Source organism: Trichomycterus rosablanca, chromosome 9 (assembly GCF_030014385.1).
Source record: "Trichomycterus rosablanca isolate fTriRos1 chromosome 9, fTriRos1.hap1, whole genome shotgun sequence".
NCBI lineage: Eukaryota > Metazoa > Chordata > Actinopteri > Siluriformes > Trichomycteridae > Trichomycterus > Trichomycterus rosablanca.
The window spans coordinates 3,003,978-3,019,916 of record NC_085996.1 but is presented as its reverse complement, the minus strand read 5'-3'; the positions used below and the strand labels follow the sequence as shown (position 1 = coordinate 3,019,916).

Sequence of the window (15,939 nt, the reverse complement as noted above, 5' to 3'; positions counted from 1 at the left end):
ATCATGTCTGTATGTAGACGTCCAACAGCAGCGCCGATTTAAACCCTGGATCCCAGCGGTAGTACGCTACGCCCGCGGAATTTACCCCTGCACCACCTGAGCGCCCATTTTGTTATTAATTATAATACAAACTGTATGAAAATATGTTTGATTTAACTACAAGCAAGCATTCAACATCTGAATTTGATCTCACAGATACACCACTGATCAATAATGAAACTGGATGAACTGCACATGCTCAGTACACTGCTGAGTCAGGAAGGCTGCGCGTTCCATCCACCTTTAATAATTAGGATGGGTGTTTCCATACTTTTGGCCATTTGGTGTGTGTTTGCTGACATGTACCTGCTTCGTGAGCTGCTCCTCACACAGTTTATAAAGCACAAAGAACTTCTGAGCCAGTATAACGTTCTCGATGAAACCACAGCTGGCCAGTTTGACTCTCATGATGATCTGAAACACAGAGGGTTCGCTTAGCTGAGCTTCTACAGAAGGGAAATGAGTTCACGTACCAGTACCAGTGTATAAAAACCTCACCTGTCTGTCAGGAACCATCATAGAAACGGTCCTGAACTGCACCTTTAGATTTTCGGGCAGTTCCTGGCGACCGGCGTAGCCCGGGTTCTATAACAAGACACATTAGTTTAAAGTAAAGGACGCCTTTAATCCTGCCCGTGTCATTCACTGTGTTTCTTATATTACTGTTCTTACATGACTGAAATGTCAATGTTGTGTTGAATGTATTTGGGCAAGATGTTGATGACACAACGTTCACTTACTCCATGTCCATTTTTATCTAATGATTGGCTTTTTATACCAAACAATCAAAGGTGCTAAAATATGGACCACACGTGTATATTTGAACATCTGTAAATACGTTACCATGGTAATAAAGAGTCCGAATTCGGGGTTCAGATCCACACAGTCTCCGTCGGTGAAGAGGAACTGAGCTTTGCGCTCTTTGCGAGCGCTCAGGACGATGTGGATCTGCTGTGCAGCGACCGACAGCACGGGCAGGTCGATCCTGTTAAACTCATCGAAGCATCCCCAGGACCCAGACTGAGCCAGACCTAACAGAAAGTCCTTTATTAGAGTGGATATACGTGATCGTTTTATCCTCAGTACCATTCTGAATAAAATCTGGACTGATGGCACACTCAGATACGTCTCTTTAATACAGACTTATTCTGCTGTTACACACTATATGGTCAAAAAGTGTGGACACCCCTCCTAATCATTACGTTTACATGTTTCTCTATACACAATACTAAGAGTGGTAAAAATGCTATATGCTATAATGTTATGCTATAAACATTTAGACAACATTCTGGGGAAGGTCCCTTCCTGTTCCAGTATGACTATTCTTCTGTGAACTATGCACAAAGGTTAAAGTCTCTGGTGTGGAAGAATTCAAGTATCATGTAAATCAGAGTTTTTCAAACTTTTTTTTAAACGTCTCACATGTTCTCTATGTCATGATTTTTACAGCAAGCCAGGCCACACAAACAATGCATTAAAACAAAACACAAAACAAATAATACTTCATTAATAAAAATGGTAGCAATCTGGTCCCACTGTGGTCTACGAGATGTAACGTAAAGCCTTCACAAGGGGGCGTTCTTGTACAAGTTAATTTCTGTTAATCTTTTCTCTGCAACCCATTTTTTTGGCTCCCCCGATGTAGAACACCCTGAGCTCAATCTCACTGAACACAAGTGAGCAAAAACTGGAATGTTGATTGTAAGCCAGGTCTTTTCACCCAACATTTACCTACATGGACACAAATTTCCACATGCACACTACCAAAATCGTATAGAAAGGCAAGTCCATATTAAATCTAATGAGTTTGGAACGGGTAACCAATACGCTCAGGGTCAGGTGTCCATATACTTGTTGACCTATAGTGTAGCGCCGTGTTGACTGACTAAATAAAATCACCTTTATAAATCCTGCCCAGTCCTCTGAAGTCCATCTGGTCGGAGCAGTTAAAGACCACGACGTACTTCCCCAGGCAGCGGCCCATGTCTTTGGTGGTTTCGGTTTTGCCCGTCCCAGCCGGACCAGCAGGAGCTCCGCCCATACTCATACCTAACGCCTGAGCTAAGGTAATGTAACACCTGGGAGAAAAACATTATTGTTATTTCTATTGAATGTACACGAGGACCTCCTAAAGGACGAGTAGAAGCACCTGTCTGTAAGAGGAGTGATGACCAGCCTGTCCGTGCAGCCTAAAAACTCGTTCTGATAGATGAAGTCGACGTCCGTGATCGACACTGCGACGTGATCCTGATCCTCCCGGAAATAAAATCTGCTCTGCTTCAGCCATTCAAAGTCACCGAGGGACCTGATGTTCATTTTCACCTAACAAGCACAGGGCTACGGTTAATTCTATTCCTGATACAGACTACAACTGCGCTTTAACCTTGTATTTATTAGTATATAAAATAATAACACGCTGGTAAGGATTTACTGACGCTAGACAAAGTAAACATTCATGTTTGTATGGAATATAAAATGGGTGGGTAAAAAAGTGTGATGCTTTTTTGAACAGATAACATCACAGAGAGGAAAGAGATTTATTTCATCGTAAACTACGTGTGTGTGTGTGTGGTGTGTGCACACAACCCAAAATTCCTTATAATGGTCCTAACAACAACTGGCCGGTCAGAAAATGATCCAGAAGGAAGATCTGAGCCACCGTTTGTTCCGCACTGCTCGGTTGGGTGGAAAATCTTCTTATACACAGAAAAATTCATGAACGGATTTCAATGCTTGATATAAAACTCAAAGTAACATGTCTAGATGATTAAATGTTTTCAAAACATCTTCTGACTCCATTTTTACCTTTTTTGCCCAAGACTGTACAACAAAAATATAAAAAATGATGATAAACAATGATGTTAATTTAATAACTCTCTTTTTATAAGCCAGAATATAAAGATATAAAGATAAAATGAAAGGACTGGGTGCTCGGGTGGTGCAGAGGTCTATCACACTCATGCTGAGATCCAGATTCGAACCTCAGCGGTGCGAGGCGTCTACACAGATATAATTAGCTATGTCTAAGGAGTGTGGGGATAGCTGAAGTCCTGAGATGGGTGGGTTCCGGTGAAAGCGAGCCCACAGCGACCCTGACCAGGATAAAGATGCTGATAAACATGCCATAAAAGGAATCACGTGATTACAGAAGTCATATTCTTACCAAATCATTAAAAATGTCTCTCTGATGGACGTGGATTGTAACCAGCGTCTCAAACTTAACACGCTCGAACTTGGACAAGTCGTGAGTCGTCTGTGCTATCAGCGTGTTCAGCAGATCCAGAAACTTCTGGTTTGTCACAGACATGACCCTCTTGTCCTTCTTGGCATTCTGCAGTGCCTCCTCTGAGTCTCGAGTCCAGAGCATCTGAATGCCCAGCAGGCCCACCTGAAGGAGAGGAACATCACCGGTGCATGTATTTTTAAGGCTGTGCTATATGTTATACGCATTGTTATGATACGCACGCTCTGAGCTGTTGCGTACCTGAGCTTGGACCTGGTTAAGGAAGGTGAGGAGCTGGAAGTCGGGCTCATTAATCTGCAGCTGAGCTGCTTTTATGACTGAGTGCAGTGAGGCTTGCTGTTGCACCAGTAACTCTCCCAACCAGAGTTCCACAGGACCGCGCGCCATTACTGGTTTGTCCAGCTGGTAAACACACACAGCACATCAGAGCAGCTCCATCCAAATCAATTATCATAATCAACACAGAAATAAAAACTTTATTACTGGTTCTTCCTCTTAGTGAGTAGGATGTATATATAATGTATATATAAAATACCACACCACTAGAGGTGCACTGTTTATCTCTATCATCAATTTATTTCATTAACTCACAGGTTGCGAGAGTCTTTACTTCAGATCGTTCATTAAAAAATGTCATAACATAACATCAAATAAGGTAAGAGGCAACTGGATCTACACTGTATGGCCAAAAGTATGTGGACACCTGACCATGAGCTTGCAAAACGCCTCACTAAGGGCAGCTGTAGCCTAGTGGTTAAGGTACTGGACCAGTTACCAAATGGTCACTGGTTTAAGCCCTACCACCGCCAGGTTGGCACTGTTGAGCAAGGCCCTAACCCCTAATTGCTTAGACAATACACTGTCTAAAATAAAGTGACTTTTTCAGGTAGAACAGTCGCTTTACTAAGAAGCTTCTAGGGTTAGACTTTGTGGTATGTCTATGGGAATTTGTGTCCATTCAGTAGTACAGATGATGGCAGCATGTGAAGTTTCATTAAATTGAGCTTTTCTTCATGTAGGGGGACAGTCATGCTGGAACAGGAACAGGAAAGAGAAGTCCCTAAACTGTTGCTGCAAAGTTGAATTCATGACTTCTTGTATAATTGATTTATTACACATGTTATAGATTGTTGTGCCTAAAACACATTAATTAAAAGATTAGAAGGGGCGTCCCAATACTTTTGTCTATATAGTGTTTTTAACACAACAATAAAATAGAATAGAATGCCTTTATTTGTCATATATACATATACACACGTACAGAACGACTAAATTCTTTCTTCGCATATCACGGCTTGTTTCGGAAGCTTGGGTCAAAGCTGGGGTCAGCCATCGTACAGCGCCCCTAGAGCTGAGAGGGTTAAGGGCCTTGCTCAAGGGCCCAACAGTGGCTGCATGGCAGAGCCGGGATTCGAACTCTCAAGCTTTCAGTTGACAGCTTAAAACTCCACCCACTAGGCTCCCACTGTCCCAGCCTCACCTACCGTTGCCCTTTATAATCCTGGCTGATCACTAACTACGACTGATCTCTATTTGACGTGATAAGATGAAGGATTTTGGAAACATCACCCACCCCTACTTCTCATCTGTACTCTGTTCCCCTGTGTGTGTGGAAATAAATACAACCGCACACTTCTGAGCTCCAGCTGATACGTACGGGTACTTTCTCGCCCTCCTGAGAGATCACCGCCAAAATCTTGTCGTAGTCCTTGACATGAAACTCCACCTCACTGACGTTGTCGAACACTCCCAGGAGATGAGCCTGCAATCACGAGTGCAAAGATGGTTATGAAGCTGGACTGACGTGGAGAGCGTTTATACTGGTGCGCCGCTCGTACCTGGATGGTGTGAGAGTCACTGGCTTGTCCGAGGATTTCCAGTAAAGCAGGATCGGACACAAAGAAAAAGCGGGGGAACTGCAGTCGTTTCTTTTCCAGGTAGCTGTACAGAAACAGGTGAAGCCTGATGATGCAGATGTTTTGAGACAGCTGCTGTCACATGTGCTTAGATAAAGCCTCACTAATGCACGGTAATAATACAGGGTTTTGGGATGAGGGATGTGTGGACAGTGAGGAAAATAATAATGTGAGTGTTTTTGTTTGTTTGTTAGCATCAAATCAGTGATTTGCTGACATTTTCTACATTCAATTAAATAAATAAATTAATTAATTAAAAAATAAATAGGACATTTGCTTTGAATTGTATGTCCAGGTTTAGTTAGTTAGCACTGATCTAGTGATTTATCATGTAAAAGACATGGCTCACACTGTGTTCATGCCTACACAGATGCATGCTATATGGCCAAAAGTATTTGGACCGTGAGCGTGTTAGACATCCTATTTACATTTTCAGCATTTAGCAGACGACTTCATCCAAAGCGACTTACAGTACAGTCTACAGTCTGAGCAATTGAGGTTTAAGGGCCTCGCTCAAGGGCCCAACAGCAGCACCCTGGCAGTGGTGGGGCTTGAACCAGCGATCTTCTGGTTACTAGTCCAGTACCCTAAGCGCCAGGCTACGGCTTGCCCTATCTAGTGACCTCTGTGTGATATTTTAGCTCGAACAACAGCCTCTGTTCTGAAGTATGGGAATTTGTGCCCACTCAGTGATAAGAGCATTAGTACGACTGGGCATCGATGTTAATGTTCTGGTTCATCCCAGAGCTGTTGAGTGGGGCTGAGGTCAGAGCTCTGTGCAGGACACTGGAGCTTCTTTGCGCAGTCATGCTGGAACAGAAAGGACCTTCCCTAAACTGCTGCTGCACAGTATTATAGTTTTATATCATGAATTTCAGCGGTTGTGTCTGAAACATGTGAATCATTTGAATAATAAGAAGGGGTGAAACCAGAGTTCTGCAGACCTAGGTTTGATCCGTGCCTTTGGTCAATGGGCAATATATAAGCTGGTTCAAGCTACACCACTGCCACTTGTTGCTTGATATACATCCACCATGAGAAGTTTTGTATGTTCTTCGCTTGTCCATATGGGTTTTCTTCTGCCCTGAAATAGATCGACACCCTGTACAGTGTGGGGCTGTGTTCATACCCTGTGAGAGATTTCTGGCAGAGTTCAAGCTGCTCCTGCAGGTGAGGTAGAAGCTGGCTCATGGTCTCATCTCCCACGCAGCACTGCACCACACTGGGGATCTCATGGGCTCTCTGCATGATCTTTATCCATAATTTATCGATGTTCTGGAAGCGCTTCGCTTCCTACAAGGTAATAATACGTAAATGAAGCAGTTCATGATTACAGGTGAGTAAACATACAGGCTGCAGATTAATGATGTACCTGTGGAAGCTGCTTGGCAATGTCTCCACCCACAAACACGGCCTCCAGGTACACCCACAGGTTCTGAACAAGCAGCCACTGCTCGATGATGTCTGATGATGTGGAGAGCTTAAAAACCCAGTTCTGGATGTCTTTCTTAAAAGGAGTGTTGTATCTATGTACAGAGAAATCAAACAGAGATTACCAGTCGCTGCCACATCTATTCACCTGCCAGTGGCTGAGTCTCATATAGTGCTGCCACGCTAAGCAAATCATGAGCAACGCTAGTGCAGGTGCTTCGGCCAGACAACGAAGGGCACAACCGTACAGCTGCAATGAAACCTAATGTGCCTGTTGGTTGCCCAGCCAGGTTGGTAGCACCACTGCCTGGGATTGAAACAAACTGGTTCGATCGATTACAGCTGTGAGTGTTGGGTTGTGTCCCTTCCTTAAAAAGAGTTTTTTACTAGTCAAGTAAAGTCACATTTATTTATATAGCGCTTTTTACAATAAACATTGTCTCAAAGCAACTTTACAAAGTCCGGGACCAACAGATCAAAAACCCCTATTGAGCAAGCCGAGGGCCACAGTGGCAAGGAAACCTCCCTTAAAAATACAGGAAGGAACCTTGAGAGGAACCAGACTCAGCAGGGACCCCCGTCCTCTTTGGGTGGCCTGGAGGATACTTTAAATAAATAGAATTTACACAAATCGTACAAACACAAAATTAAATTGAACTACACAGTTTCATTTCATTTTTACCATTGCTTTATCCTGGTCAGGGTCTTGGTGGGTCCTGGAAATATCAGGCGCAATGCAGTAACACACCCCCGACAGGACGACGATCCATTGCAGGGTCCTGGCTACCCCCCACCTCAGGCATAGCCAATCATGCCTGTATGTAGACGCTGAACTGACCGATAGCACTGAACCCTGGATGCCAGTGGTAGTAAGCGAGCATTATTTACCATACTTTATTTACCATCATTTATTTGATAATTTCCTTATTTTTTATTTTATTCTACTCTATTTTCATTTACTGTATTTACTCTACTTACACTGTACTGGAGCTGCTGTAACACTCGAATTTCCCCCATGGGGATCAATAAAGGAATCTTATCTTATCTTATTTACCCATGTGCCACCCACACAGAGCGCCCACTACACAGTTAAATAAACTTTAGTTTGATTAATTAAGTTCAATGAAATACTAAACTAATTTACCCTATAATGAATCTGTAGAATCATCAGAATTATGACTTGCACCCCTCAATCTACCAAAATTACCATAACAAAGAAAGTTTTATGTGCATTATGACTATGCTCCAGTGTTTAAACAGACAGAAGTCATCACTGTTTTATTTGTTTAAGCTTGCTAAGCTTACTGAACCCCTATACATCCGTATAAAGGAGAATAGTCTCTATATTTAAACTTCATCAAAGCAATGGTCAAAGCAATACCAAAAAATCTACAAAGTGCTAGTCTAGACTGTTATTTCTAATGAGAACATCAGTGTGTGAGACATGAACAGAACCTGATGAAACTTACCTGTTGCTTAGAAGTGATCCAAGCACCATCAGACTGTCCTCCATGGCAGTGATGATTTCTGCCGTCTCAGCTCCTTTAAGCATCAGCTCTCCTCTGCCTTTAAAAGCCATAAATGTGAGCAACTGACTGTACCATAAATCAACCACCTGTGCCAGCTTGGCCTCGATATCCTTCTCCTTTACTGCTGAGATGCAGATGTCCTAGTGTGAGGAGAAAAGTAAGGTCATCATTATAACACAAGTCTCTTTCAAACCCTGGTTAGACTAAGCATGACTTTAGCACAGGGATAGCTTAAATGAACCCAAAACAATGTATGTCATCTAAAGAGCAAAAGACACCAGTATGTACATACACTGACCAGGCATAACATTATGATCGCTGACAGGTGAAGAGAATAACACTGATTATCTCTTCATTATGGCACCTGTTAGTGGGGGGGGGGGGGGGGGGGGGGGGGTGTATTAGGCAGCAGGTGAAAATTTTATCCTGAAAGTTGATATAAAAAAAAAAACGGGCGAGCGTGAGGATCTGAGGGAATTTGACAAAAGCCAAATTGTGATGGCTAGACAACTGGGTCAGAGCATCTCCAAAACTGCAGCTCTTGTGGGGTGTTCCCGTTCTGCAGTGGTCAGGAACAGTGGTAAACCGGCGACAGGGTCATGGGTGGCCAAGGCTCATTGATGCACGTGTGGTCGGATCCAACAGACGAGCTCCTGTAGCTGAAACTGCTGAAGAGGTTCATGCTGGTTCTGATAGAAAGGTGTCAGAATACACAGAGCATCACGGGTTGTTGTGTATGGGGCAGCAGAAGGGGGGCCAATATTAGAAAGGCGGTCATAATGTTATGACTGATCAGTGTCTACATACACAGAGCCTCAGTGTAGCATTACCTCTATGTCTTCTTTGTGTTTCAGCAGTGGGGCCTCCATTATGTTTTGAAGGCAGAACGTGTCCGAATCCACGTGAAACTTGTGCTGCGTCAGGTCAGCGATGCGTTCCCAGTGTCTCTGCTTCATCGCTCTGTGAGCCATCATCTCCAGGAGAGGGCACGACTCGCTGAAGTCATCGATCCTTTTCTTCAGATCTAAAAACGCCTGCCAGTCTCTCAGTCCTTTGGGGAGCTTTCGGCATCTGAGTACAATTCAAAACACACAGGAGTTCTTACAGTTCTGAGAGGAGCTGCTGCTGTAACACTGTGCAAGAGTCGCGACGGTTACCTGGTTTGGAATTCTGAAAGCTCCGTGTTGATCTTTTCAATATCCACTTCGGTCCAGAGGATTTCGTAATAGCCGCTGATCTTATTCATGACCGCATCGTAGAGGCCGTACAGCTTCTGAAGAAGCCCGAGCTCTTTCCTAGTTTCAATAACATAAGAGAGAGGAACACCATTATAATAGAATAGAAAAGTGACACGGGAATAATACAGAATTGTATGCATGTTTTAGGCCAATCAGCAGTGAGCATCATCATGTTTCTGGAGAGTGTTTACCAGACAGTGACAGACTGTAATTACCGAGCTTTCTGTAGAACATCATATTCAGTGACGGGCAGGCCGAACAACTGTTCTCCAGAAGAATATGTGGTGAACTTCCTCCACAGGTTATCAAACCCAGTCTGAGATCAATATCAGAGCACGTTTAAGGTGGAATAAAATTATATTTAATATAAAATGGTTAGATGTACAGTCGGCATTAGTCTGGCTGATTTATATATATATAATATTTTGTTTATGCATTTTCTCCCTTTTTCCCCCCTTTTAGCGCGTACGATTGCCCGATTGTGTCACGCTTCCTCTCCACCAATGCTGACCCCCGCTCTGACTGAGGAGAAAGAAGCTACCACACGCCCCCTCCGACAAGCGGGCAGCAGCGGTATGCATCTTAACACCTACACTTTGACGAGTGCAATGCGGATCAGCACTGTGTACGGAGAGACACACCCTGACAGTACTCTTTTCCCATCTCTGTGCAGGTGCCATCAATTAGCCAGCAGAGGTCGTAATTGCATCAGTTATGAGAGAGAGTCCCTATCCGGCTTAATCCCACCTGAGTTATATTCCTAAGTATTGATTACAGTAAGTTTTTGAAACAGTTATAATACATTTGCTTTTGAGTGCATGTCTGGGACCACCTAATGTCACATGAATAATATTTATAAGTATAAACGAGCCGAGGTGTGAGAGATTTATATAGAAAGAATAATGAATAAAAGCATTTTGAATTCTGCATCTGTCATACCTGGAAGATTTGAAGTCTGATGCTGGCCTCCTCAGGTGAAATGCCTGAAACATTCGGGCCTTCCTGATATCAGACAGACAAGGAACCATATATGAATCGCTAAGTGTCATACAACAGGTTATTAAAGCAATAAGCCACGAGAGGCCGTACGTTACTGTGATTTTAGCACGGGGATGACGTTTTTGGTACGACGCGAAGCGGAGTGGCTTATTGCTTTTATAAAACGGCGGTCAACATAAAATATAATAAATGATGTGAGGCGGTCATAGGTGTGAGTTTATCGGGGATTTTACAACGGCTTCGAACGCGGCTCAGCCAATCAGATTTTAGGACCGGAACTATCCGTTTTATAATAATATTCTTATGATCGGCTTTCTTCTATTTATTCTAATCTAATGTGATTCTCACACACTTTGGTCGGTTAATATCACTGGTTCAGTTTTAAATTCACAAAACCATACCAAAGCCACAGCCTAAAGTGACTCGAGGACAAAAAAGCTTATATGAGAGCAGAAACACTGAGAACACAGAGACAGACACAAGCACAAACAAAACAAAAACGTCTGGGCAGCTCCGCCAGCAAGTGTAACTCAGACGATCACTGCAGGAACCAGACAGGGGAAGTGAGAAAACCATCAGCAGCAAACAACCAGAAAGATGACATGCCACACAAGGACAAAACTCAAACCAGACAATTATCTGTACATAGTTGCTGCTTGTTCAGATCTTTGGCTAGTTAATTTAACCTGTCTGTTTTTTTGTCCAGATATTTTTTTTATTATGGCCGGGTGGTGTTTAAACTTTAGTTTGTCTTTATTTTAACAATGACTAGTGACAAATACAAAAGCAGAAACATCAGAGGTGACAAAACATATTCACTTAATAATGTTTATTATTCTTATATTTGCTCCTTTAATAGATTAATTGTGTAGGTATAATTACTTTGTAATTGAAGCTGCTTGCTTATATACAGAAGAATTAACTTTTAAATACATTTCAATAGTTCTTAAATAAATATGTACTTGTTTTATTTGCACATCATGCTTAAAGAAAGTGTTTCAGTTTATCTGCTAGTCAGTGTCTCATTGTCTGCTGTTTACTTCAAACAAAAAATAAGATGATTTATTTAGTCAATTGCATTATTCTATTCCCGAACTCACTTAAATCCCTGCACCCTTACAATTAGATGGACTCGGGTCTGAAACAAAAGTGTCAGTGTGGCCCTCAGGAATGAGTTGATTGCTCACCGTTTCATACTTCTGGCCGAAAGTCATCAAGTCATTCTGAAACGTGCCGACTGATTCCAGGAGATTCTCTTTCAACTTGGGCTGCGCACTGACCAGTTCATGCTGGACTGCTCTCTGTGTAGGGGTTTTATATAAAAAACACATTAGACTTCATCTAAATGCTGTCCCTTCGTCTCCCACATGTTTCATTAAAACACCAGAATATGTAACATGGTTTTAGAAAGAACAGAGGACTCGATTTCAAAGCAACGCTTTAAATGGTCTATAAGGAGTTTGGTATGTTTTCCACAAACATATCTCATGCAAGTAAATGAGAGGGTAAGGTAGTCAGGGATGCCTGGTGATGCACTGGCACACTGTTTAGATGTATTTCCTGGGTAATACTATACTACTGGGTATAACTATACACTGGCAAGGCATAACATTATGACCACTATCAGGTGAAGAGAATAACACTGATTATCTCTTCATCACAACACCTGTTGGGGGGGGGGGCATATTAGGCAGCAAGTGAATGTTTTATCCTCGAAGGTTACATTTCAGGGCCAAATTGTGATGGCTAGACGACTGGGTCGGAGCATCTCCAAAACCGCAGCTGTTGTGGGGTGTTACCGGTCTGCAGTGGTCAGGAACAGTGGTAAACCCGGCGTCAGGGTCATGGGCGGCCAAGGCTCATTGATGCACGTGTGGAGCGAAGGCTGGCCCGTGTGGTCCGATCCAACAGACGAGCTACTGTAGCTCAAACTGCCGAAGAAGTTCATGCCGGTTCTGATAGAAAGGTGTCAGAGTCGACGGGTCAGGGCTGTTTTGGCAGCAAAAGGGGGACCAACACAGTATTAGGAAGGTGGTCATAATGTTACGCCTCATCGGTGTATATATTTCATATAAGCTGGACTGCAGTTAATAACACACTACTAAACACATTACTTAGACCTAGGGCATCACCAGCAGTGTTTTCACTGCTTTCCAGAGCCACGGTGACCCTGACCAGAATGGATAAATGATTGAATAAATGTTTAAATGAAGGAAGAATCAGCCATGAATCATCTGTGATGGATCTTTCATAAAGACAGACACTGTGGAATCTGAGTTGAGAATGAGGAACGTACCTCTTTGGACTGCAGTTTAGCAAAAGAGTATCTTAGTGTATCCACACCCTCGGCCTCCTCCTTCGTCACTTCCACTTCAAACTTGTTTAGTATAGAATAGGCTTCCTAAAAACATCACTAATCAATTTCATGTCTAAAATAAACCATAGATTAGTAAGATAAGGATGAGAAATATGGCTTATCATTATGTCGGACCTCGATGGGCCCCATGGTCATGTCCATTATAATTTCTGAGTCCCGGATATTGGACAGGGCTTCCATAGCGAATCTCACGTCGTCCAGGTCAGCTATAGGGCGTGAGAGTTTTTTTTGCTGCTCACTAATGAAAGCGATCATGTCCATCAGCTTCTTCTTGTATTCCTTTTGTACGTACTTGCACAGCATCAGTTTCCAGGCTTTCGCTTCCACACTCAGGGACATCTTCAGTGGAGCTACAGACATCACCAACACAAACAACAAGCATGTGAATAAATGAAGCAACACTGTAAAATTCTGTAGGATTTAAGGTTATGACTTCAGAGTCTGAGCTGAACCAGCCGTATGCACAGAAGACGTGGAATAGGCGTACCTGGCACATCCCAACCCTAACTTCAATCCACCTATTTTTTCAATATTTAACAGTGCAATATAATTATATTAAACAAAACCAGTGATGCACTGCAGCTTTGATGACATTAATGTGCCATTTTTCACACATAACACATAAAAACCTCAACTGTAATAGCTAATGTGAATATTTGGTATTATTTTACCTGTTGACAATTCCATTCCACCTAAAACGACGATGGGCGTGATGTCCGCGATCTCCTGTTCAACCGTTTCATAGTGTAAAATTTGCTCCTTTATCAGGTATAGGTCGGGGTTGCTACTGATGAATTCCTGACAGAAAACACAAACATGCGTTTATGATTTCATATTAAACAAATGTACACTGTTATAGTGATGTCTTTAAAATGTGATTCTTCAAAATTTGGGTGTTTATTCCACTTATAATCACCATTTACAAACTATTTTCAATCCTCCTTAACAATGTAAAAAACTCCAGCAGAATATCACATTCTATCTGTAACAAGTCCATCTACTGGGAGCTATAATATGGCTAACAGAGGGGGCATGAAGGCGCAGATCAACAGCAGTCACCCGTCACTCCAGTAGGAAGTGTTTCCATTCATCATGGTTTCTTATTCACAGATTTGTCGGCTCCTCAATCATGAGGCCGGCACAATATTTGGAAACACCTGCCGCCTGAGTATTACTGTTGTATTACCGCTGTATTACACCTAACAAAATGTAAACATAACATGATCTATTCAGGTGGCACATCGGTGCCGCTGAGAAAGTGAGAGCTGCACAGTGACATGGACTGATGACCTGGGTTTGATCTAATCAATGTCTGTGACAAATTTAACATGTTGTAATTGTTTATCCAAGTCCAGTAGTTTTGTCCGTTTTACATTAATAAGTTGAGTTGAGTGTTGAGCTACCTTGACTTGGTCGTCTCGGTCCTGATCCCAGATTACTTTGAAGGCTCTGAACTGACTGAGCACATCTCCGGGCTGTTTACCCAGGAGGTTCACCCCTGACATTAGAAGTCCTACAGGCTTGCACACATTCTTGTTTTCAGAAACACTCTGGAAGAAGTTCCTCAGCCGCCCAGCTAGAGAAGAAATTTCCATTTAAACGTTTTTAAACTCAAAATGTCGGATGCTTTCAAATGTTAAAACGAGGAGAAAAAGTTAATAATGTTTTATTGGAATTATTTCACGATCTTTATTTAACATTCACAGCCTTAGTGCTTTAAAAAGCTGTGTTAGCCTTTATAATCGATTAGAACCAATTAAAAACATATTAACAAAGGCGTGTACATTATACTTTGGTTTACACCTGGTGCCCATGCTGCCACACAGATGAAAAAAAAGCCGTCAGTATGTCGTAATAACGAGAAAAGTTCATTTCCTTAAATGCTGCGTAGCCGAACCCAGCTTGAAGACATTTAAGATGCTGTAGCTTGTAACCTTGTAGCTTGCTGTGCCGATCAAGATTCTCCATTAGGAATAGTGCATGTCTAAGATATGTGAGCGGTTTTTACGTCTATATAAAGACTAAGATTTAAGAATCCTTCGCAGTGTTTAAATAGTGATAAAAATATCATCTGTGCTGCTCAGTGACACCAAAACTCATGAAGTAAAAAAAGCATGAAGTAAAATTTGATTCTCTTTATAACAACATACTGACATTTCTTTTCATCTGTGTGGCAGCAATACGCTTCCGGACTTTACAGTACAGAATATGTCTTTCTGTTTTTTGCAGGAAACAAAACAACTCCAAATGCATCAAGCTGAAGGGAAACCGTGGAAGATTCTTAATGATTGTTAATGCCGCCTCTTACATCCAGACTTTCCAACGTCGTCTGAGCGGCAATCCTGTTTCCAGCATGCCACGCCGCGGCTCACCTCCAGCACCAGATGCACCAGGTGAATGATTGCTTGCTGGATCTTATCAAGACTCGGTATCATCACCTTCATCAGAACACAGAACTCTCAATGTGCTTATGGTTCCAAGATTCAGTAACAGCACAGAGTAAAGCATTAGTAATATAAACACTTACCACATTGGGTATGGTCAGGTGGATCTCAGATTTTATTAAAGTTATCACCTCATCTGAGACACTGGGATGGCCGCCAGATGAGCTAGAAAGAAAAAATTACTGCTTTAAATGTTTTGTGTATTTTTTAATGATTTATTTACATGGTGAAACATGTTCATTCTCACCTGGAAATAAACAATCTTCTTTTTAACGTGTCCAGAGACAAACATGTGGCCTTCACCAAAGCGTCCAGAAGTTTTGCGCTGAAGTGAGCATACAGTTCTCTGCACTCCTACAAATAACCAGGAAAATAAACAGCAGGGCCATTAATGATTTAAATCTAAAAATGATTTAAATGTAATTACATTGTTTTTAGGTCTCTTTATCACATGAACATAAAATTGTTATTGTTTGTTTTATACATGGTATGTTTTACATCATAACTGGTGCCCTTGCAGGCCAAACAGAACTAGGTGGAGATTGACGGTGTGGCTCGATTACAGAATAATGTCTTTCTGCCTTTCCAAATCTGGTCGGGAGAGAAGGCATGGAGGTGCAGATGGTTGCCATTGTTTCCGCGTAACAGACAGTCACCTGCGCCTGGTTGAACTTTCATTTGTTCCAGGTGGAGATGTTTCTTTTTATTACAGTTTCACACTT

The 15,939-nt window shown here is 42.2% G+C and overlaps 1 protein-coding gene across 1 annotated transcript in view; it reads right to left on the bottom strand.

Moving 5' to 3' along the window:
- The window catches only part of LOC134320311 (dynein axonemal heavy chain 8-like), a 77,174-nt gene that overhangs the window by 28,850 nt on the left and 32,385 nt on the right, over window positions 1-15,939 (bottom strand). Inside the window, exons 26-49 of the mRNA XM_063001671.1 lie at window positions 15,508-15,514; window positions 15,301-15,348; window positions 15,082-15,211; window positions 14,177-14,349; window positions 13,445-13,571; window positions 12,888-13,123; window positions 12,693-12,797; window positions 11,584-11,697; window positions 10,337-10,399; window positions 9,613-9,713; window positions 9,317-9,454; window positions 8,990-9,230; window positions 8,100-8,299; window positions 6,572-6,725; window positions 6,329-6,492; window positions 5,122-5,224; window positions 4,941-5,045; window positions 3,524-3,685; window positions 3,203-3,427; window positions 2,189-2,361; window positions 1,939-2,117; window positions 883-1,070; window positions 538-624; window positions 346-453 (exon numbers count right to left, since the gene is read on the bottom strand). Coding sequence (XP_062857741.1) covers window positions 346-453; window positions 538-624; window positions 883-1,070; window positions 1,939-2,117; window positions 2,189-2,361; window positions 3,203-3,427; window positions 3,524-3,685; window positions 4,941-5,045; window positions 5,122-5,224; window positions 6,329-6,492; window positions 6,572-6,725; window positions 8,100-8,299; window positions 8,990-9,230; window positions 9,317-9,454; window positions 9,613-9,713; window positions 10,337-10,399; window positions 11,584-11,697; window positions 12,693-12,797; window positions 12,888-13,123; window positions 13,445-13,571; window positions 14,177-14,349; window positions 15,082-15,211; window positions 15,301-15,348; window positions 15,508-15,514 — 3,331 coding nt within the window. The remainder of the gene's footprint in view (window positions 1-345; window positions 454-537; window positions 625-882; window positions 1,071-1,938; window positions 2,118-2,188; window positions 2,362-3,202; window positions 3,428-3,523; window positions 3,686-4,940; window positions 5,046-5,121; window positions 5,225-6,328; window positions 6,493-6,571; window positions 6,726-8,099; window positions 8,300-8,989; window positions 9,231-9,316; window positions 9,455-9,612; window positions 9,714-10,336; window positions 10,400-11,583; window positions 11,698-12,692; window positions 12,798-12,887; window positions 13,124-13,444; window positions 13,572-14,176; window positions 14,350-15,081; window positions 15,212-15,300; window positions 15,349-15,507; window positions 15,515-15,939) is intronic.